We start from the raw sequence: 21,731 nt of genomic DNA on the forward strand, positions 1-21,731 counted from the left end.
GTTCTCAAGGTTCAAGTTTAATGGCTGGAATTTAAGACTTTTACTCTAAAGGAGTGTTGGATTTGGTAAATTACTCTAAGTTTTCAGATAGTTGACAGTACTGTCACAGACACTTTTATTTATGTTTTTGTATGCACATATGTTGGAAAAAGCATATATCTTTAGTCAATACTGTAAATTAGTAAGCCACACGACATAGGTTTTATTCAATAAATTAAACCTAGTAAAGTTATCAAACACCAAATTTATTTTGTATTTTGCATATTTAAATTTTTTTGTCTCAAAATCTAAAGTAGAAATTTCACTAGATGATAGTTTCACTTGGTGTCTCAGTACAACTCAGATCAATGATATATGGAATGAATTTTTTCTTAAGATGTAAATGCTAAAATATATGCTGACTTTTAGGCAGAACTTGAGCATTCAATAGTTGGTGTGCTGCTGTGGTGAACAGAATTGACACCTGGTGGTGACTGTCCTTGAGGAGTTAGATTCCCTCAGGGTGTGTTAGAAACAATCCTGTGAGGTAGTGGCTGATTGTTAGGTAGGCTTTGTGTTTTCTCTAGAAAGGTGTAAAGTGATAGGTGATTGCTGGGTAAGTTCCAGTAGCACTGCACTCACTCAGATTCACTCTCTGTTGTATGTAGGAGGATGGCAGGGTCTCAGCCCCATACATCACCGAAGAATGTCTGAGAAAGCTGGATACGAAGCAGCAGACCAACACCCTGTTGAACCTGGTGTGGAGGGACTCAGCCAGTGAGGAGGTCTTCACGAGGATGGCTTCCATCTGCCACACACTGATGGTGAAGCACCGTATGATGGTGCCCAAAGTCAGGCAGGTCTCTTGGGGTTGATGTGCACAGGTGGGGGAGTGTGCTATCTCCCTATGAATCATGGAATGTGAATTGTGACCTCTTTGTCTGTTTTCTGATAAAAGAGGACAAAGGATACTGGACTCGCCAAACCCTTCATAAAAATGAGAGACTTTTTTTCTTTATGGAACCATTTATTATTGTATATCCTTCCTGGCCCTGAGTGTGGTATAGTAGCAAATTTCTTCAGCTAGCTTTGCTTGCAGTAGTGTCTTGCATATGAGTGTTTAGGCCTCAACATACATTTTTAAAATTTGGATTTATAGCTGTGTGTCAGTATGCTGAATTTCTTTTTAGGCTTTCTTCATGGTGTATTTTAGTCATGTTTCCTGTGGCAAATTACTATAGTCAGTAAAAATATCAACACGTACGTACGTACATACATACATACATACATACATACATACATACATACATACATAGAAATGTAAATTGTGAAAGAAACTTTTAAATGGGCGGTGGGGGTGCACATCTTTAATCCTAGCACCTGGGAGGCAGAGGCGGGCAGATCTCTATGTTTGAGGCCAGCCTGGTCTACAGAGCCAAGTTCCAGGACAACCTAGGGCACACAGAGAAACCTGTCAAGAAAAGAAAAGAGAAAGGAAACTTTTGGTTGGGATAAAGCAAAGTGTGTAAGTGTTTAAATGCAGCCTCACCTGGGCTCTCTGCTATAATGAGCCATTCACTCCTTGTAGTCAATTGCAGTAGAGCAGGTGAGAGACACAAAGGTGCCTCACCTTGATTGGGGCACATGATCAATCAGGAAGTCATCCCTTGCTTTGGATGGTAATTTTTGGACATGAGCATTGCTGCCTTGGTTGTGCTTAATTTCAGAGGTGTTTAAGGACAGGAGTAAATAATGTCCAGTGTGGTTTTAGAGTGGACCATGAGCCTTAGGGTCTCTCTAAGCATTTAAGAACATCCTTATTACAGCTGCTTTATCGGCAAGAAAAGAAGAAACATACATGAATTTGTTCTTGCTATTTGTTCTAGGTTAATACATTTTAAAAAATACTTAAGCTAAAAAAAAAAAAGAATAAAGCAACCTTCTGTGTTGGCTCCATTTTATGAGTACAGCCCTGTTTTCTCTGAGCAACTATCCAGGACTTTTTATTTTATTTATGTTTTAAATATAGTAAATTTTTAAATTTAGGCTGTTTTGTTTTTTGAGTATTTTCTAGTTTCAAAGCTGAGATTGGTGGGTTTAGTTTCTCTTTAGTGTTGGCTCTCAGGATTATAAAGGGTATGGTAGTCCGTTGTATGCTGATAGAGATTTCTGAGACAAGCATGGGTATGAAGAAAAGACAGAGAACTCTGTATGGAAGGACACAGTTCTGCATAAAGATGGAGAAAAGAATGATAGTGTATTATTCTGTGGTTGTATAAATACATTGGCTGCATCTACAGTGAGCTAGCTGGAATGATCCAGAGGTGGGGAGAACTCTTTCAACTGATGCTTTATGTTTAGTTTGTTATCGAGTCGCCTAATTTTCTTTGAACTAGTAACTTGATTACAAACTTCTTTTTGAGACTGGGTCTTGCTATTTTAAATGAGCTCCTTAGGGAGGGCCTACACAGCTTTGGGCAGCTTTCTGGCAGCCATATTCATTGGTTATAAGCCCAAACCATGGGTTCATGTCTTGTCCTTTCATAATTTTGGGTAAATGGTTATGCTGGTAACTACAGTTTGATTGTATATTAACTATTATGTAATGTGTGTATGGTTCATAAGTATTTCTATAATGCGTTAAAGAAAACAGAAAAGACATAATGAGACAAATTCTGTTTGCCTGTGATTTTGTGTCCTTTAAATTATGTTGTCAGAATATATCAATAGATTAGTAAACTTTGCTTTAAAATCTGCGTTGTTTTATGAGTGAAGATCATATAAAACTAATAATTTGTTAAACATTTTAACCACTCTGTTGGAGTCTTATCTAGTTTAAGCTAATTTCATGTAGTTTATTGTTAAATACAATAGAAATAGGACTGTTTTGTCAAGATTAGCACTATATTAATGTATTATGAGTTTTTGAACGCTAACTATTCTTTAAACATTTGTAAGAATTCTCAAGGCATAATTTATTGCTGATGTGGTAGCACATGTATATATATATAGTGCTAGCACTTGAGAGGTAGAGGCAGGAGGATCAAGAATTCAAGACCATCTTTGGCTATGTGAGACTCTGCTTTCAATATAAAAAGAAGGGGAAAGGACATACGTAGGTTTGGAAGAGATGCGCACCAGAATCATTTTAGAATCCCATCCATCCGTTTTAAAGTTTTCATTTAGTAGTGTTAAGGAATGGTAAAGGATGGCAGCATCCTGAGTGGTGAACACCACTTCTCAACTAAAACAGGTTTATGTGCTAGGGCTAGATGTGTGTTTTGACTGTTGTTTGAGTCAGTGTCTTTTTATGCACCTCCTCGATTTTTGTGTTTTTTTAATTATGAGAGGGGCAGTGCCCATGGAGGCTAGAAAAAGGTCAGGGGATCCTGGAGTTAGAAGTGGTTATAGGCCACCAGTGTAGCTGCTAGGATCTGCACTTAAGTCCTCTGCAAGTGTTGAGCCATATTTCCAGCCCTTAGGGTTTTGTTCTCAACACAGGCTTTCAGGTTCCCATGTAGCCCAGGTTGGCCTGGAATTTATAATAATACTCTTTTCTCAGTTTCCCAAGTACTCACATGTGAGCTGCCACATTTATCTGGGAAAGTGTGTTTTTAGAGTCTACTCTTAAAAAAGAAAACCAATTAGTTCTACAGGGAAATGTCTGCTCAAAGTGGTTATAGTTTTGGTATTGAATTGTCAGTTTAACACAGCTCTGTATTTAAAGATTTTCTTCACTGGTCAATGGTGGCACATACCTTTAATCCCAGCACTCCAGAGGCAGAGGTGGGCAGATCTCTGTGAATTTGGGCAGCCTGGTCTACAAATCAAATTCCAGAACAGCCAGGACTGTTTCACAGAGAAACCTGTCTCGAAAAAAGATTCTTTTCTATACTTCTAGTTTATCTATGGAGGTTCTCAGCTTATTCAAGGTGAACTAAGTTTTAAATTTTTTTATTACCTCTGAGGATGTTTGGGATTTATTTTTAATCTTGCATATCTCAGAAGCAAACTGTTACATATCTTATTTTAGTACTTCTTTGCCAAGAAGTAATACCTTCAGCAGCAAAATGCAAAGTGTGGCATTTCTACCCACATGCTAGAAGGATTGCGTATGTCTTGCTATGTTTCTAAAACCTATGAGGCTACCCATAGAGGGTCTCAAGAGGGCAGGAATGTCTTGGGTATGAGTCATGTCTCCAAAGTGTTCACTTCTGTGGCTTCATATGGCCCAGAAGCACTGGCCTGAGTTTATAAAATTGTTGCTATTCCCGAATTAACTTACAGGGTTGTTACAGTGAATAAAGTATGAGTGCTTTTAATCTATCTCAGTACATGGCAAAAACAAGTCACTTCTTTACCGCTTGGAAATAATTTAGAGCCCCAAACTAAATTACCTTTAGTAATTTAATTAAAAGGTCTAATAATTTATTTTATTATTGCCCATTGAATAAATACAGTTATTTCAAATTCAGCCTTAAATATAACTTGAACTATGTAGCCTTTAAAATGATATTTTATAACCGGGCTTGGTGCCACACACCTTAAAGGTGAATCTCTGAGTTTGAGGCCAGCGTGACCTACAAGAGAGTTCCAGGAAAACCAGGGCTACACAGAGAAACCCTGTCTTGGAGGAAAAAAAATGTTTCAGAAAGATGTTATTCTTAGTAGAAATCTTAGTAGAACTACCATAAGATAATGTTTTAGAAGACCATCCAGTATAAATTAGATACAAGGGTATATAATTGAGAAGGATTACTAGCTATGATTATTAGATATTTTATTAGATTATTGATATATTAGATATTACTAGATATTTTCTGAATGGGTGAAGTGAAATACTGCTTTATCCTTGTTCTGTTTTGATTTGTTGTTGTTTTCAGAAAATCTTTAAAAAGGCATGCATTTTGAAAGCATATAAAATTACTATAGTTTTTAAGTTTAATTTCTTGATTGACGAGAACTAAAAGAAGCAAATAGGGCCTATTAGGAAGGTTTCATGTGAAAAGTTTTTAAGGTTTTTTTTTTTTTCCCCTTTTGTTTACTTACTATTTGGGAGAAGCGGCATTTGTATACCATGGACTGTTTATGGAAGACGGAAGACAGAAAACCTTTAGCAAAGAGTCCAATCTCTTCTTCCACCGTGTGGGTTCTGGGGTTTAAACTCAAGTTGTCAGGCTTGGATGGCAATTCTTTTACCTACTGAGCTATCTCATTAGCCGTATAAGGAATGACACTCTTATATACATATACACAGATGAAAAGTTGAGCATGTGATAACTACTTTAAACATCTCAGATACAAGGGATGTATTATTTCCTAATATAGCTCTAATTTTCTACAGTATGATTTTTTTTTCTTTTTTGGAGGTAGTACTGTAGCTCAAGCTGACTTAGAACTCATTGTGCAGTTTAGACTGGCATCAACTTGATGGCAAGCCTTCTGCCCCAGTGTTAGGATTATAGACACGAGCCACCAAACCCTGCCTCTTTTTAAAATAGTCTTTTTCTAGTCTTTTGAAGTAGCTTTTTGTGGATAATAATGCCAGCAGACAGTATAGTTAAAGTTAGCCTAATTTGTCTCATAGTTGTGTTTCTTTTCTTTCTTTCTTTTTTTTTTCTTCAAATTTTTGTTTTGTTTTGAGACAGGTTCTCCCTATATGTAGCCGTAACTGACCTAGAACTGTCTATGTAGACCAGGCTCCTCAACTTTACAGAGACTTATTTGCTTGTGCCTATCAAGTTCTGGAATTAAAGGCATGTACTGCCATGTCTGGCAACACCCACGTTTTTAATACTTTTCATTGCTTTCAGAGGGTTGTTTAGAAGTTCCCACTGTAATTTTGAGTCTCACCCAGTCGTGTTTCAATGTGGAATTTCAGTGTTGATACCACTTCATCATGAACCTTTGACAGACATTTTTATAAGTTTATAATACTTTTGAGATGGGCAAGAGTTCCCTTTCTGATACAAGCAGATTGTGAAAGGCAGTTTGCAAAATAATCTTATTATTTTATTATTTATTAATATTTTGCTGATAAATATTGGTGTTTTTATTTGCACATCAGAAGAGGACCTCAGATCCCATGGGACTATAGTTACAGATGATTGTGACTACTGGGAATTAAACCCAAGTCCTCTGGAAGATCAGCCAGTGCTCTTAACTGTTGAGTCATCCCTCCAGTCTGCAAAATAATCTTAATAGAGCCTTGCCAGTTCAAGATTTTATGATTGCTCTGTGGGTACCCAGGCTTGAGATCCTGATTCTCAGGCAGCTGATGTGGGAGATCATGAGTTCTTAATCCCAGGCTAGGCTACACTGTCGAACACACGAAAAACGATTTCAGGATTCTGTGTAAATGTCATAGTTTTCCCTGGTTTTTTGTTTGTTGGTTGGTTTGTTTTTAGGGGTGGGGAGGGGATCTCATATAATCCAGGTTGGCTGCAAACTTGGCTATATAGACCAGACTGACCTCAACCTGAGAGATCCACCTGCCTCTGCATCCCAGGTTGCTGGGATTTAAAGTGTGTGACATTTCACTACTAATTTTTTAAATAAAATTTTATTTTTAATTCTATATGTGCAGTGTATATGATATAGCACATGTACCACAGTGGAGTGTGGATGCCAGAGGACAATTCTGTGAAGAAACTTTGTTTTTCTTCTACCACAAACTGACTTGTATGCAAGTTATTTGGATTCTTTGCCCCTTGCTTTGTATATTAGGCTCAGTGCATGACGGGAACAGAGATGCCACATAAAGGACATGTGATTGCTGTGTTGATATTTATGATATACAGTCTTCTCTTGTGGTGGTACTGCCTTTAAATTTTTATCTCACCATCATTCCTAATGTATCTCTTTCATTGTGAAAATTGTTTAGTTACATTTGCTTAATTAGTTGTTGTTTTTCTACTTTGTCTTAAGATGTGTTTAGTAAATCACATTCCTGTTTTACAGACATGTTTTTCCATCATCATTAGCCTATATTTTTGTTGGTTTCATCTCACATACAGGGATTTGATTTTTTTAGGTTTAAATTCTGTTTTTTGTTTCTTACCCAAGGTCTCAGGCTGGTCTTGAACATGTTATGTAGCCAAGACTAGCCTTAAACACTTGGTCTTCCTTCTTCTGTCTCCTAACTGCTGGGATAAAAGTATATGCCACCACATTTAAATTAATATTATTGTATTTTAGTAAACCTTATTTTGGGGAGGGCAATCTAAACTTAAGTGAAAACAGCTGTGAATTCTCAGTACTGATGGATCTGGGACTCAGTCTTCGGACAGTAAGAGTAGGTGAGAGCCAGGCTTCCTGCAGCTAGGGCACGTGTTTTCGTTTGCTTGTTTTCAGTTTCTTTACCACGGGGCCCATGTGAGCTTTTGTGGTATTAATGTGAGTGTTCTAAATTGTGTACTGTCTTCACTGTATGGTTGCGTAGCTTTATTTTTTTTGTTTTTGTTTTGCTGTTTCTTTTATTTTTGACTTGGAAATTTGTGGTTTGTTCAGAAAAATCTATGTAGTGTAGCTTTGTTTTTTTTTTAAGTTATGATTTGAATGAATAATTTCTTACTTTTCCTCTTTTTCTGTTTCTCTCCAGGCTTCTCTACAGTTTAGCCTTTAATGCCAGATTTTTGCGGCACCTTTGGTTTCTCATCTCTTCAATGACAACGCAGATGATCACAGGGTATGTGCTGCACAGGCTACAGATTCAGCCTGAGGGCATGGGAAGTGGCAGCTTAAAGAAAGGGTTGCATGGGTATTTAAATTACTCCTTATACTTGTTCTGTCTTTTTTGAAAATTTTATTCTGAATGGCCTCAGTTTCACTCAAACACAGAAAAATTAGTGCCTAATTTTACAGTTTTACCTATTTGTAAGCTTCATTTGCATGTTGGCTTTATCCGAAGGGAAATTTTTGAAAATCTCAGACAGGGCTGGAGAGATAGCTCAGCAGTTAAGAGCACTGGCTGCTGCTCTTTCAGAGGACCCGGGTTCAATTCCCAGCACCCACATGACAACTTACAACTGTCTGTAATTCTAGTTCGCAGGGATCTGACACCCTCACACCAACACACATAAAATAAAATTAAATAAATTGTAAAAGAAAAAAGAAAATCTCAGACATTGGGACTTTTCTCTTTGAAAACTTTGTTTCATTTTATATGTGGGGGTGTTTGTTTTACCTGTACGTATATCTGTGTACTACATGTATTGTTGATACCTGTGGAGATCAGAAGAGGCGTCGAATCCCTTGAGACTGTACTGGTGGTTGTTAGCTGCCGTGGGGGTGCTGAGAATTGAACCCCAGTCCTCTGGAAGAGCAGCCAGTGCTCTAAACTATTGAACATCTCTCCAATCGCTGCTCTGCTCCTTTTGTTTGTTTTTATAAAGCAAAAAACTAACCGGGTCTCAATGTGCAGCTAGCCTGGCTTGGAGCTTACAGTCCTGGCTCAGCTTCTGGAGTACTAGGAGTACAGGTGTGCACCATCTCATTCAGAAAACCTCTTATCAGTGGTAGGAAAACTTCCATTCATGTATAGCATTATTCTGAATTACTTGGATCTTAATGATTCTTACATGAATAAGAGTTTTTCTCAGCCCACTGTGGTTGGTGACACTCATGAAGGCTGAGTGGTTCAATCAACAGAGGTTAGAGACACCTAGATTAGATTCATACTTAGAAATTTTAAAATAAAAGGTTTTGGTGCATTTTAATCCTTCTGACATGACCTTGACTCAAACAATAGTTTACTTAGGGCAAGAGGAGATTGGAGATCATTAGGACGCAGGAAATTACCATTGACCTGTAAGTAACCCAGCTTAGCAACAGAGATACTGCTATGGTCTGCCTGATAATTGCCTGTTTGTTTATGACATTTGTCTTTTGGTGAGGAAATGGAGTCATGATGTGTGAAAGAAAAATGATAATGTTAATTATATTAAATTATTAATACTACGTTACAATGGCTAAAGTTATAGAGAGTTTTTAAAAGCAATTATTAAAGATAGTCAGGAATTTGGAGCTTCTTGTTACTTGTTTACTTTATTAAATAAATTCCAGAAACATAAACAATGTATTAGTATATTTGTACTAATACATTGTATCATACTACTTTTGGGAATAAAATGAAAAATGAAACACCTGATTTTTGTGAAAATGATAGTGAATTTAGTTTAATAGTTTCACAGTACGACTAGCTCAGTAGGGAGACTTAGGTCAGACTTAGGAGACTGTCTCATTGTCTCATCAGGTAACCAAGAGGGTTCATGTCCAAATGAGATGCAGCCCAGGCCAACAAGTCTAGAAATGGGAGTGGGTAGATGTGTGGGTGTTTTGTTTTGTTTTGTTGAGACAAGGTTTCTCTGTGTAGCCCTGACTGTCCTGGAACTCACTCTGTAGTCTACCAGGCTAGCCTTAAACATACAGAGATCCACCTGCCTCTGCTTCCCAAGTGCTGGAATTAAAGGAATGCGCCACCACCAAGACACAAAAAAAGGTTTGTTTTTATTCAAGTGTGTTCTTTCCAGTATTTCCTGTTGAAATGTAAGACAGTTTAGTTTCTAACTTACTGAAGTTAAAGCAACCGACAGCCAGCAAACAGGCAGCTTTACCAAAGGCTACTCTTCTTGTGGTCACTGCACTGTCCACAGAGGGCTCTCAGGGCATCTCTAGACAGGAAAAGCTGAAAACACTTCAAAAGGGGGAGGGAGTACTCTCCACGGACAGGTGCACATACTTATTCTGAGGGTTACTAATGGCAGGGATTCATTTGAAGTCTGTAATCAACCAGCTTTTGATGTCCTACTTGTCACATTAAATTATAGACTTTTTATTTCCTTCCATGTCTCTTGAGATTTATCTGATTTGAGAAGGATGTTTGAGTCTGTGTTTGTAATGTTAAGAATGGCCTGTGTTTCTTTTGTCCCTGGCCTCAGAGTCCACTGGTGACTCTTCTTCCAATTCCATATTTCTTCATTCAAATGACAGTGACTAACTTCTTTTGCTCACCTCATGGAATTAAGGAGAGAACAAATAAGTTAGTGTTGGTTAACAGCCTTAATCATCTGCCTGAGTGATGCTGCGGTGACTTATGGTAATATAAGGACCAAGATTCACAATAAGAGTGATTCTTCAGGGCTTGCTCAGCACTGCTTAAATGTAGGAAACAATGTATACTCAGCAACTGTTTAACACTTGCGGGACCTTGTTCCCTTAAATATTATATGCTTCTTGGTTTTAAGTGATTTTTATGGCTCTTCTCTGGGCTAGCAGGCTAAAGGGTACTGACCATTATCTCTACTAATCTCAACAAAATATATGGCAATGAATTAATTTTTTTGTGTTTATTGGGACTTTTTAAAGATTTATTTATTTATTATATATACAGTGTTCTGCCTGCATGTCTGCTTGCAGGCCAGAAGAGAGCACCAGATCTCATTAGGGAGGTTATGAGCCACCATGTGGTTGCTGGGAATTGAACTCAGGACCTCTGGAAGACCAGCCAGTTCTCTTAACCTCTCTCTATCCCCTTTTGGAGTCTCTCCAGCCCCTGTTGGAAAAAATTTTGTGGATGGCCTGGTGGCACAGTAAGGACTCTCAGGAAGTGGAGCTAGGTTCTATTCTCGTGGGACTGGGCAGGGGAAGAAACCACTATTGTACCTGCTTAAGTCAGCTCTCGGCTTTCCTGGCTTTGGTAGTATAATAGGACAGTATGTATGTCTGTATGGATGCATGCCCAAGTAGGCTGGAAGAGGACATCAGATCCCCCATGACTTGAGTTAACAGATTGTTGTGACCTGCATAGTTTCTGTTCTCATTTTAGACCCACCCTGAAGACAGTATCATGTAGATCCAAAGTTCCATCTTTATCTGCCTCACTCACCAAGACACACACACACACACACCACTCCAGTAAGAACTAAAAGGTTTCTACTTTGCCACCATACATGTGTGGTATTGGCTTCTTGGTCTTCACTCCTGCTCCTGTCTCCAAAATGCAACTTTTGGGAGCACACAACTTTGATCCCAACACTCAGGAGACAGAAGTAGGGGAATCTGAGTGAATTTGAGGCCAGCCTAGTCTACAAAGTGAGTTCCAGTACAGTCAGGGCTATAAATTGAGAGAGAGAGAGAGAGAGAGAGAGAGAGAGAGAGAGAGAGAGAGAGAGAGAGAAATTAATTTTGTGGAAAAAATCCACAGGGAGGCAAGAAAGTGTAATGTATACTCAAGAAGGTATAATGTGACTCACAGGTCTCCATTGCAGAAGGGATGTGATGCATTCTTGTTTTGAAAGATATAGCATGTGTTCCATATGACAGACTTCCATTAGAGAAAGAAAGGAACAAATCATAGCTTGTGACAGGTAATAGAGACACAATTTTTCTACAAAACCATCAATATAGCAGGCAGGGGAGCCACTTATAAACATGGACAAGAGGAACAAGGCACTGAGAGGAGTAGAAGCTGTGATTCCTGAAGGTTGTAATTTGTTTTCAATGTAGAACTGTTATAACCCTTCCTGAAATCAGGGGCTAGGTAAATGTTCTGTGCTGCTACAAACACTGGCATTTGTTAAATGGAAGCCTGGGGAAAGGGGACAGTTTTCCATGCAGGAACCAAATCTTCATCTAAAACTCTCCAGTACTTTGGCTTGGGGCTATGTCCACTCTCAGTAGCTGCCTAGACTTGTGGGTGGCAGGAACAGGGACCCATCAAACAGGTTGATCTGATGGACTCTTGTCTTTTCTGGTGCCTGTTATTGACTTGTGTTGTCTCAGGAAGGAACCTTTCCTTCCTTGTAAATAGTTTTATCATTGATGTAAATTTATTTTCACTGAATATATTTATCTGATATCTTAATTCCTCCAAGATAAAACTTACCTTAAAATAGCCGTTTTGTTTCTCCTTTTCCCTACTTTAGGTCTATGGTGCCATTGCTTCAGGTGATATCAAGGGGTTCGCCCATGTCTTTTGAAGATTCTAGTCGAATTATCCCACTCTTTTACCTCTTCAGCTCCTTGTTCAGTCATTCGCTGATTTCCATACACGACAATGAATTTTTTGGTGATCCCATAGAAGGTGAGAATTTTGAAAAATGGGTTTGCTGCTTGTGTCAGGGCCTGTTACTTTGAAAGAGGCTCTTTTCCCCCCCTTGCTGTGTATATTGATTAAAAAAAAAAACTGGTAGAAAATTGGGTTGTTTCAGTTGTAGGTCAGAGACAATCATCCATGATGCCTTTCACTCTGGAGGAGCTAATCCTGCTGTCTCGCTGCCTTCGGGATGCCTGCTTGGGGATCATCAAGCTAGCATATCCGGAAACAAAGCCAGAAGTTCGGGAAGAATATGTCACTGCATTTCAGAGTATTGGGGTCACTACTAATTCTGAGATGCAACAGTGCATACAAATGGAGCAGAAGCGATGGGTTCAGTTGTTCAAGGTATGTGACATGTGGGAGAATGCATCTAGCACAGACTTGTGTCTGCTTGGTTCCTTTCAGAAGAATAGAAATGTAGAGGTTGATTTTAGGCATAATTTTTTATTTAATTTAGTTTTATGCTTTAATAAATTAAATAATTTAATTTTCACACCTGAACATGGTGTGAGGGTGTCACATCTCCTGGAACTTGAGAAACTGACAGTTGTGAGCTGCCATGTGGGTGCTGGGAATTGAACCTGGCTCCTCTGGAAGAAAAACTGAGCCATCTATCTCTCCAGCCCAACTTCAGACATAATTTTAATTTACAAAACTTTTAAAGAAAAACCGTATTTTTATTTTATATCTGTTTTGTTTTAAGACCTTGCTTTTGGACTAGTGAAGTACCTTAGTAGGTAAAGGCTTTCTGTCAAGCCTGGAGACATGAGCTGAGGCCTGAATCACACACACTCCTAATCATTGTCTTCTACCTTTCACATAAGTGCTACTGCACAGGATGAAAAGTAAAGGGGGAGGGCAGGACGGAAGGAGAAGAGGGAGGGGAAACTGGTCGGTATGTAAAATAAATGAAAAATGTTATTTAAATAAAATTCAATAAAAAAATGGGAAAAAGATGAAAAGTTAAAACCTTGCTTTTACACAGTTAATACATGAGTAAAATGTCTTAAGACTATTTGACAGGTTGAAGTAGTAATAAAAATTTTAAATGTTTCCATTTTATTTTTCACTAACAGATCTTTTTTGGTGATAAAAATTATTTTTGAATCTTTTGTAAAATGGAGTCATAAAGGTAGACTTGGTCTTTGTTTTTTATGCATACTTTGTATCTATTACTCTAGTATATGTTCATGTCTAACTATAGAGAAAAAGAAGTTATGGGGTACCATGGCTGGCGTGTTGGCAAGAGACCACTACTGACTTGGGGTGGAAAAAAAAGAGCAGAAAAAAGGTGCTTGACTCTGACCCCCATGCAATTTCTGCTGCAAACACATCTAGTCAGCTAAAATTGCTCGTTAAAGGAGTGAGAGCAGAAGAAATGCATCTTCCAAATTGAATGCTAGATTTACAGGCCGTTAATACCAGCGACCTCTCGCACACTAATGTTCCATGAGAGTCATCAGCTGTCCCTTCAGGTCTTTTATCACTGCTTTTGTCAAGCTATCTATTTAATTGAAAGAAGTTAATTGAATGAAAATGATCAACTAAGCTTGTATTAATATTGCTAATGGAACTTTCTTCTTGGCCATGTTTGGAGAAAGATGTCAAGCTAGACTTTAGGAAAGACCCATTAATGCTTGCACTTAACCTGATGGGCTAATTAGGGACTGCTTATTCATCCTACAAGTCCATGAGAGTCTCTCTGCAGCCCATTCTGCCTGATTTTACAGCACATTTCACTTAGAAGCATAAGCATTAGCAGTAGTGAAAGTAACTGATAATGTTTTGATTGTGTGAATACAGAGCTAATGCATCATTGAATTCATAATTTGTACAGATTGATGTAATACATGTTTGCACAATTAATTTTAATCACCTCTCTCTGCATTTGTAAGTAAACTTTAAAAGTTGCCTTCTGGGCCCTTCCTTGAAGATGGGCTATTTTGCAACCTCTTCTAGGTTACAAATAAGCTAGCTCACCTACTTCAGGGTTGAAATGCTTGTGTGACCATTCGTGGATTTGGGCCATATGGTAATGTGTATGTTTTCTTGTCTATATGTAATTAAGCTCTGGGATCTTTGCTAGTAACACTTCCCTTCTGTGGAACACTGGGTTTTTTGTGTACACTAGAAGATAACTTCACTGTTTTACAGTTACTACTGGGTGTTTTATAACTTCATATGTCAGTCTTATCTTTGGGGCTTAGGAGTATCTGAATTTAATAATGCTCCATGAGATATTTTACACTCTGACCTTATTTTGTTTTGCATAAACATTAAATAAAAATTTTGTGAAGCCAAGTGCAATGATGAATGTTAGTAATTAATCCGAGATCTCAAGTTGCCAAGGCAGACTGATTGTAAGCACAGGGCCAGCCTGGGCTATATTGATTTCAAGATAAATTAAGCAAGACCCCGTCTCAAACACTCTCCTCTGAAATTTAGGTCAACATTCACTTTGTGTGTACTTTGACCTAACCCCGTGAAAAGAAATGAAATCCTGTTATCTTGCTACCATATTTAATAGGACTTATCAAAAGCAGTGTGTCAGGGAGGCAGACACATCTGTGTGCATTGCCACATAGAGAGCAGAGGGTGCTGTGGGAGATGATTTTTGCTCTCTTGATGTATGTGTACACGTGAAAGAGAGATTGAACCCAGGGCTTTGTACATGCTAGGTATGCATTCTACCACTGAACTACATTCAAAATCTTAATAGTTGGCTTTATTTTTGATACAGGTTTGGTTTAGGTTTGAAATTGTGTTTTAATAAAGACCTGGCCTTAAATAGAATTGTTTAAAGGACATGTCCGCAATCTATACTACTTGCTATGAGTTGAGTCCTTGAAATTATACAAACCAGTATGGCTCATGAATGATCAACTGCTATTAACTATTCTTGTAAGAGAAAATGACCTTTATATCAAATAACAGAAACAATAAGGAGTAGTCACTTTTTCCTAAAAGCAAGCATTGCCTGTCTGTTCATATAATAATGATTCTGTGTGGGAGATGTTAAATGTTGTCTCTGTACAGAGCCAGCCATGTTTTTCTGAAAGTACCAAAATGTCAGCACTATTTTTGTATATTGCAGTTCCAAATTAGAGCTGAAATACTTGTGATAAAACCAACCAAAGGAAGTGAAAGCATTTGCTATTGATTTCTGGCTTTCTGTTGACTGACAGAATTGCAAGCAAGCACTGAGACGAGGCTTTGTCCTCCAGTGTAAGCATTTTCATTTTTCAGTCACAGATGATCCTCTTGAATTAATTTGTGTGAGAGGCTCTCTTGTCTGGTCACAGAACATAGAATTTAAGTGCTTAGAGTCATCTTTACTTGTCACTGTAGGAATTGAGATTGGTTCCTAAATTCTTCATCAACATTGTTAAAGCAGATCATGCATTTATCAACTTTATAAACTTCTTTTTGAAGAGTAATTTATGGCTATAATCACTTTAACCCTGTGAAGAGGTGGTAAATCCTGCTGGATGTGCCTTACAAAGGCAGTGTGTCAGGGAGGTAGGTACACAACATGTGTTGCCACAGAGAGAGCAGAGAGTCCTGTGGGAGATGATTCTTGCTCTCTTGATTATCAGTTTGTAGTTTCTACTTGAAAGAAAAAAAATGTGCTGGGTGTGCTGGTGAACCTGGTACATCCCAGCACTCAGGAATGAAGGATGACTTGCTCACAGGACAGAAAAACAAAGCTGAAACTTGGCTATTAGCTTCCTTTCTGCTGACTAGCCCTCATACTGTAGACCCAGTCAAAAGTTCATGTCTAAGAAAGTCTTACGCCATAGTGTAGAAGCTACTGTTGCTGTTTGCTAACTGAACATGATATACCTATCATGTTACCATCTAAATATATGCCTATAGAGTAGTTCTGCTCTCAGCTTTGGTCAGAAACGCTTCTCTTTACAATGATCAGCAATTACTGCAGAGATTCATAACTGACTAAATTACTAAGAATAAATGACCCATAAAATGGAACATTCATATTTGTCCTAACGTTTCTGTTGCTGTGAAGAGACAACTATGGCATCCCTTATAAAGGAAACCATTTTATTGGGGGCTGGCTTATAGCTCAGAGGTTTAATCAGTCCATTATCATCATGGCAGGAAGCATGGCAGCATGCAAGCAGACATGATGCTGGAGAAGTAGCTGAGAGCTCTATCATTGGATCTGAAGGCAGTAGGAAAAGAGAGTGACACCAGGCCTGACTTGAGCATCTGAATTTTCCAAGCCTGCCCCCAGTGACACACTTCCAATAAGGCCACATCTCCTAATGGTGCCGTTCCCTGTGGGTCTATTTTCATTCAATTCACTACAATATCCGAGGCAGTGGACCATAATAGATGAATTGGCAGAAAGAATACACGAATTAGAGAAAGGGAGTAGGTGTAGAATGCTGACTTCCAGGCATGACATGGCTGCTGCACTTTTGAACTCACAGCAGCTTTGCTTGTCTTTACAGTATTAGGTCCTCAGTAGCCTATCATTGAGATTCGAGGAGCTCCTGAGATAAGATTTAAGATGTGCAGTTCATGAAAGAGGGAGAGAATTTTTCTTCAATAATATAGCCACTGGTAAGGTGCTCATGATTCTATAAACAAACTCACCTGTGCTCCTATTAACAACTATAACATCTTACTGGGATGCTCACACAAGAACACATGAAAGGAGGAGGAATGAGGAAAAGGCGTGAAGGGGGGGGGGGCTGAGGCGATGAATGTGCTTGATTGGGAGGGGAGGCAGGAGAATCTCTGTGAGTTCAAGGCCAGCCTGGTCTACAGAGAGAGAGAGAGTTCCAGGACAGACTCCAAAACTACTCAGAGAAACCTTGTCTTTAAAAGAAAAACAAACAAACAAACAAAACCCCACAGTTTTATGTAAAATTAACGCATATTAATTTCAAAAAACATAAAAATGTGCCTTAGAAATAAGTAGAATGTTTGCCTAGCATAGGCAGGCCCTTGAGTTCTGCCCCAGTCACTAAAGAAAAAAGACAAGACAAAAGAACAACCCAAATTTTTAACAAAATAAATGGATGCAAACACAGTGTCCTAGCTGCAATCCTGATGTGCATTTTTCGCCAGGAGGCCCAGAGTGGTGTTGCATTTTGTAAAGCTGGGCCTATCATTATTGAGGGTTGGCTGGATGTTTGTTGGTTGGTTTTGTTTTGTTTTTTAACTTTTCGATGGGTAATTGAAGTGAATATAAGTTAACATTTTTTTCTTTCAGGCATCTAACAAAGTTGTTTCAAAATACAGCTTTCTGTATTTTGTGATAGCTATCTTTAGTGATAGCTGAGAGCTGTGTACAAGGGTCACATTCACTTGTAAGGCAGCTCACACCTAACATTCCAAGCCTTCACCATTGATTCCATAAGCAACCCAGTGCTGGCTGCCCTGTGCTAGGGAATGGAAAATTAACTCAGGCTGGGCCCTGGCATTATTGTGTAGTGAAGGATTGAGGTAGACGCATTGTCTTCTTTCCATTCCCGGTAGGAGAACCTCTTCTGTCAGGTGTTGCTTCTGTAGCTGCCTGCCACTAGTTTTCTCACACTCCTTTGAATATGTTCTTCATTTGAAATCAGATCTTTAAAAAGTTTTGTATTTATCACATTGCACATTTGCCCCTTCAGTACCTAGAAGTGTTTTACTGCTGAGTGTGCTTTGTATAGAGCTCCTTAAAGAATCATCCACAGCCAGGCCAGGTGGCACACACCTGTGAATTTCTGGCACCAGGCAAGACTGCAAGTTTGTGCCCGCCTGGGCTACCAAGGAAGTTAAGGTTCTTCTAGGCAACTTACAGAGACCCTATCTCAAAACATACAAAGAGCCAGGTGGTGGTGGGGCACACCTTTAATTCCAACACCCAGGAAACATCTACAATACAGTGTTAGCAGCTTTTATGAATACAATGTTATACTTGCATGCTATGTTAAATGCTGTTCCTTATCCTAGATCAATGACTTACATTAAATGCTCAGAAATAAAATCACAGTACACATGTAATACATGCTCTATTACATTCACATGTAACATAGTAACTAAACTTTGCTTCTTTGCTTTTGTTTCTTATGAACCACATTGGTTCTCAAATCCTTCAGACTCATCTCTCTAACAGTTCAAAGTGGCAGTTTGTCTGGCTCCCCTTAAACCAGTGATAGACTGGGGTGTTGAATGATGGTGTGCCTATGTGTGGATACTTTTCACTCTCCAGAATATCCCCATATGCTGGAGAGGCAAGGAACCACAAGGTCAAATCTGTAGGCTCACTTTGGGCAGATTTTTATAACCTTTGTTCAAAGTTAGCTGAGATGAGTGCACCTGTGACTTCATTACAACGTATACCTAAGAGTCTTGGAGTTTTTATGTTTGATACAGTTATCCAGAAAATTTGATTGGTTAACAGAAAGAAAAACCATCTTTTGAATTTGAATTGAGCATCCGATAATCCAGTTCAAAGCCTTTCTTCAGTTAGCCTTACCTTCATCATATTTAGTAAACTTACATGCTTCCATGATTTCTTTTTTCAGTTTTTCAAGACACATTTTGTGATATAGCCCTGGCTGTCCTAGAACTTGCTCTGTAGACCAGGCTGGCCTTTAACTCACTTGAGATCCAGCTGCCTCTGCTTCCCAAGTGCTGGGATTAAAGGTGTGTGCCATCACACCCAGCTTCTGGTGGCTCTTTTAATTTAAGAGTATTCCAACAACAGTAACAAAAATCCGAACAAAAAGTGGGGTATTTCAACATCTTCTGTGCTTCCCTCACAGTCCCCTAGCACTGCAGTGCTAATGAAAAGGGTGTCACCCAGAATAAAGATTCTTAAGGACTTGTCACACCAGTTGTCTCTACAGCAGTCTGTGAATTGACAGCATTGGTGTCTGTGTATAACAGATGAGAGAATTGACATTGAGAATTTGAGAGAATTGTCAAGGTTGCCGTTGTTTGTAGAAAAGGATTAAAATTAGCAGTATGCCGGGCAGTGGTGACACACTCCTTTAATCCCAGCACTTGGGAGGCAGAGGCAGGTGGATCTCTGTGAGTTTGAGGCCAGCTTGGTCTGTAGAGTGAGTTCCAGGATTGGCTTCATAGCTACTGAAAAACCCTGTCTCGAAGAACCAAAACAAAACAACAACAACAAAAAACCTCCCAAAACAGGCAGCACATGTTCTTTAAAGATGGGGTCACAGTTAGAAATGCGTAATTCAGTGTCTGCAAACCCTGCAGAATGTGTTTCCATGAGCCTAGATGACACAGGCTGCCCCAATCCTTGCTGTATTACAACCTTCCAGGACCCTATTGTACGGAAAAGCCATCCTTGGCTGAAGTGTTATGACTTAGCTCATCTATCTGCTCCTTTTTATTCTGACTTCAAGTCGGTGTTCTTGTCATGTATCCTGTAGTCCCTCAAACTGTAAACTGAAACCCACCTCTCTTCCTTTATTCTGCTGGTGCATTTTGTGTGTGTGTGTGTGTGTGTGTGTGTGTGTGTGTGTGTGTGTGTGGTGTGTAGCTTTGGCTGTCCTGGAACTCACTCTGTAAATGAGGCTCTCCTTAAACTCACAGAACGCCTGCCTCTGCTTCCCGAGTGCTGGGATTAAAAGATACACACCACCACCATCTGGCATGTACTTTCTAGTGGCTACCTACCTTTTTGCTAAAGGTTGCATTGCACTTGGATGTTTCATCAATGAGTGTGGACAGAAGCAATATGAAAACGAATCCAGTCATATTTTCATGGTTTCATAAAATTTATATTTTTCTTTAAATCTCAGAAGAAAAGTAGTTTATATAGAGAAAAAATATTGTTTGACAATTAAGAGTGTTTAATACTAGTTGTGACAGATAAAAATACAGATTTTTCTGGTTCATTTGAATTTCAGCTAAATTACATTTTTTTTTATTTATTATGTATACAATATTTTGTCTGTGTGTATGTCTGCAGGCCAGAAGAGGGCACCAGACCCCATTACAGATGGTTGTGAGCCACCATGTGGTTGCTGGGAATTGAACTCAGAACCTTTGGAAGAGCAGGCAATGCTCTTAACCTCTGAGCCATCTCTCCAGCCCCAATCACAAATATTTAAAAAAAAAAATAAGTTTGAGCTGGGTGGTGGTGGTGCTCGCCTATAATCCTAGCTCTCAGGAGGCAGGCAGGTGTATCTCTGTGAGCTCAAAGCTAGTCTAGTCTAGAGAATAAGTTCTGGGACAGGCTCCAAAACTACACAGAAACTGGTCTGAAAAAAAAAAAAAGGAAAGAAAAAAGTTAGATTTGCCTCCTAAACTTTTTTTTATTTATTATGTATACAATATTCTGTCTGTGTGTATGCCTGCAGGCCGGAAGAGGGCACCAGACCCCATTACAGATGGTTGTGAGCCACCATGTGGTTGCTGGGAATTGAACTCAGGACCTTTAGAAGAACAGTCAATGCTCTTAACCTCTGAGCCATCTCTCTAGCCCAACCTCCTAAAATTTTGAGCAAACTTATTCTACTTACATTTTTTTCCCAAGAGTTTATTTTTAAGTGGGGGTATGTGCACATGAGTGCATGTTACAACAGAAGTAGAGAAGAAGGTGTTAGATCCCTTGCAACTGGAGTAACAGGCAGCGGTGAATCATCTCACAAGTGCGGATGGTAGAGACTAAACTCGGGTCTCTGAAAGAGCAGTATGCAATCTTAACTGCTGGGCTATCTCTCCAGCCTCCCTACCCCCTTCTTATATTTTTAAAAAGGTTGTTTCATATTTATATGAAATTGGCACTAGAAGAGTTTATAGATGATATGTAACACGTATTTATTGGCGGGAGGGGTGTGCATGTACAATGTGTGCAAGCTTATGTGTGAAGGTTATTATATAACCTGTGGGAGTTGGTTCTCTCCATCATGTTGTTCCTGAAGATTTAAACTCAGTTATTGGTACTAAGCATCTTTACTCACTGAACAATTTTGCCAGCTTTAGTATAGAGAGTGGGTCTCTTTAAGATAGTACTGCTAGATTTCTTTAATCCTATCGAATAACTTTTGATCCAAAACTAGTTACTGAAAACTACTACTAGATCCCTAGGTAATTTGTTGGGCTCTCTTCCCAAGGAGCTCGTGACATAGCAAAAACAGCTGCTGCTCCAAGAACACACAGTGGACACTCATAGCTGTGATGTTACAGTTGGGCAGCACGGCCAGCTTGGAAATTATACCAAGATAAAAGACTGTGGAAAATTGATTAGCTCCAGAGGAACAGACAAGGTGTGTAGGGAAAATAAAGATTTAGGGTGCTATTTCACACACATCCCCCATATGGTATTTTTCAGAAAAACTAGGGGAAAAAATCTCGAATAATGGGACATGAGCTTCGTTGTAGCCTAGGTAAGATATTGCACTGCCAGAGTTGTGTCTTAAAAGTTCTAGCCAAGAGGTGGCCCACATCTTTAATCCCAGCACTCAGGAGGCAGAGGCAGGAGAATCTCTCTGAGTTTGAGGCCAGCCTGGTCTACAGAGTGAGTTCCAAAACAGCCAGGGCTACACAGAGAAACCCTGTCTCAAGGGGAAAAAAAATTCTAGTCAAGTTAAGAGCACTTGTTTCTCTTGCAGAGGGCCCAGGTTCAGTTCCTAGGACCCACACTCACAACCACCTAGAACTGTAG

At 39.1% G+C, this 21,731-nt stretch overlaps 1 protein-coding gene across 1 annotated transcript in view; it reads left to right on the forward strand.

The window, feature by feature from the left end:
• The window catches only part of Ube3c (ubiquitin protein ligase E3C), a 104,747-nt gene that overhangs the window by 38,063 nt on the left and 44,953 nt on the right, over nucleotides 1-21,731 (forward strand). The window contains exons 10-13 of the mRNA XM_050119916.1: nucleotides 648-835; nucleotides 7,580-7,666; nucleotides 11,904-12,061; nucleotides 12,189-12,421. Of these exons, the coding sequence (XP_049975873.1) occupies nucleotides 648-835; nucleotides 7,580-7,666; nucleotides 11,904-12,061; nucleotides 12,189-12,421 (666 nt within the window). The remainder of the gene's footprint in view (nucleotides 1-647; nucleotides 836-7,579; nucleotides 7,667-11,903; nucleotides 12,062-12,188; nucleotides 12,422-21,731) is intronic.

The sequence above is a fragment of the Alexandromys fortis genome, unplaced genomic scaffold (genome assembly GCF_014885135.2).
Source record: "Alexandromys fortis isolate MF-2015 unplaced genomic scaffold, M_Fortis_MF-2015_v1.1 scaffold_177, whole genome shotgun sequence".
In the NCBI taxonomy this organism is placed as follows: Eukaryota; Metazoa; Chordata; class Mammalia; order Rodentia; family Cricetidae; genus Alexandromys; species Alexandromys fortis.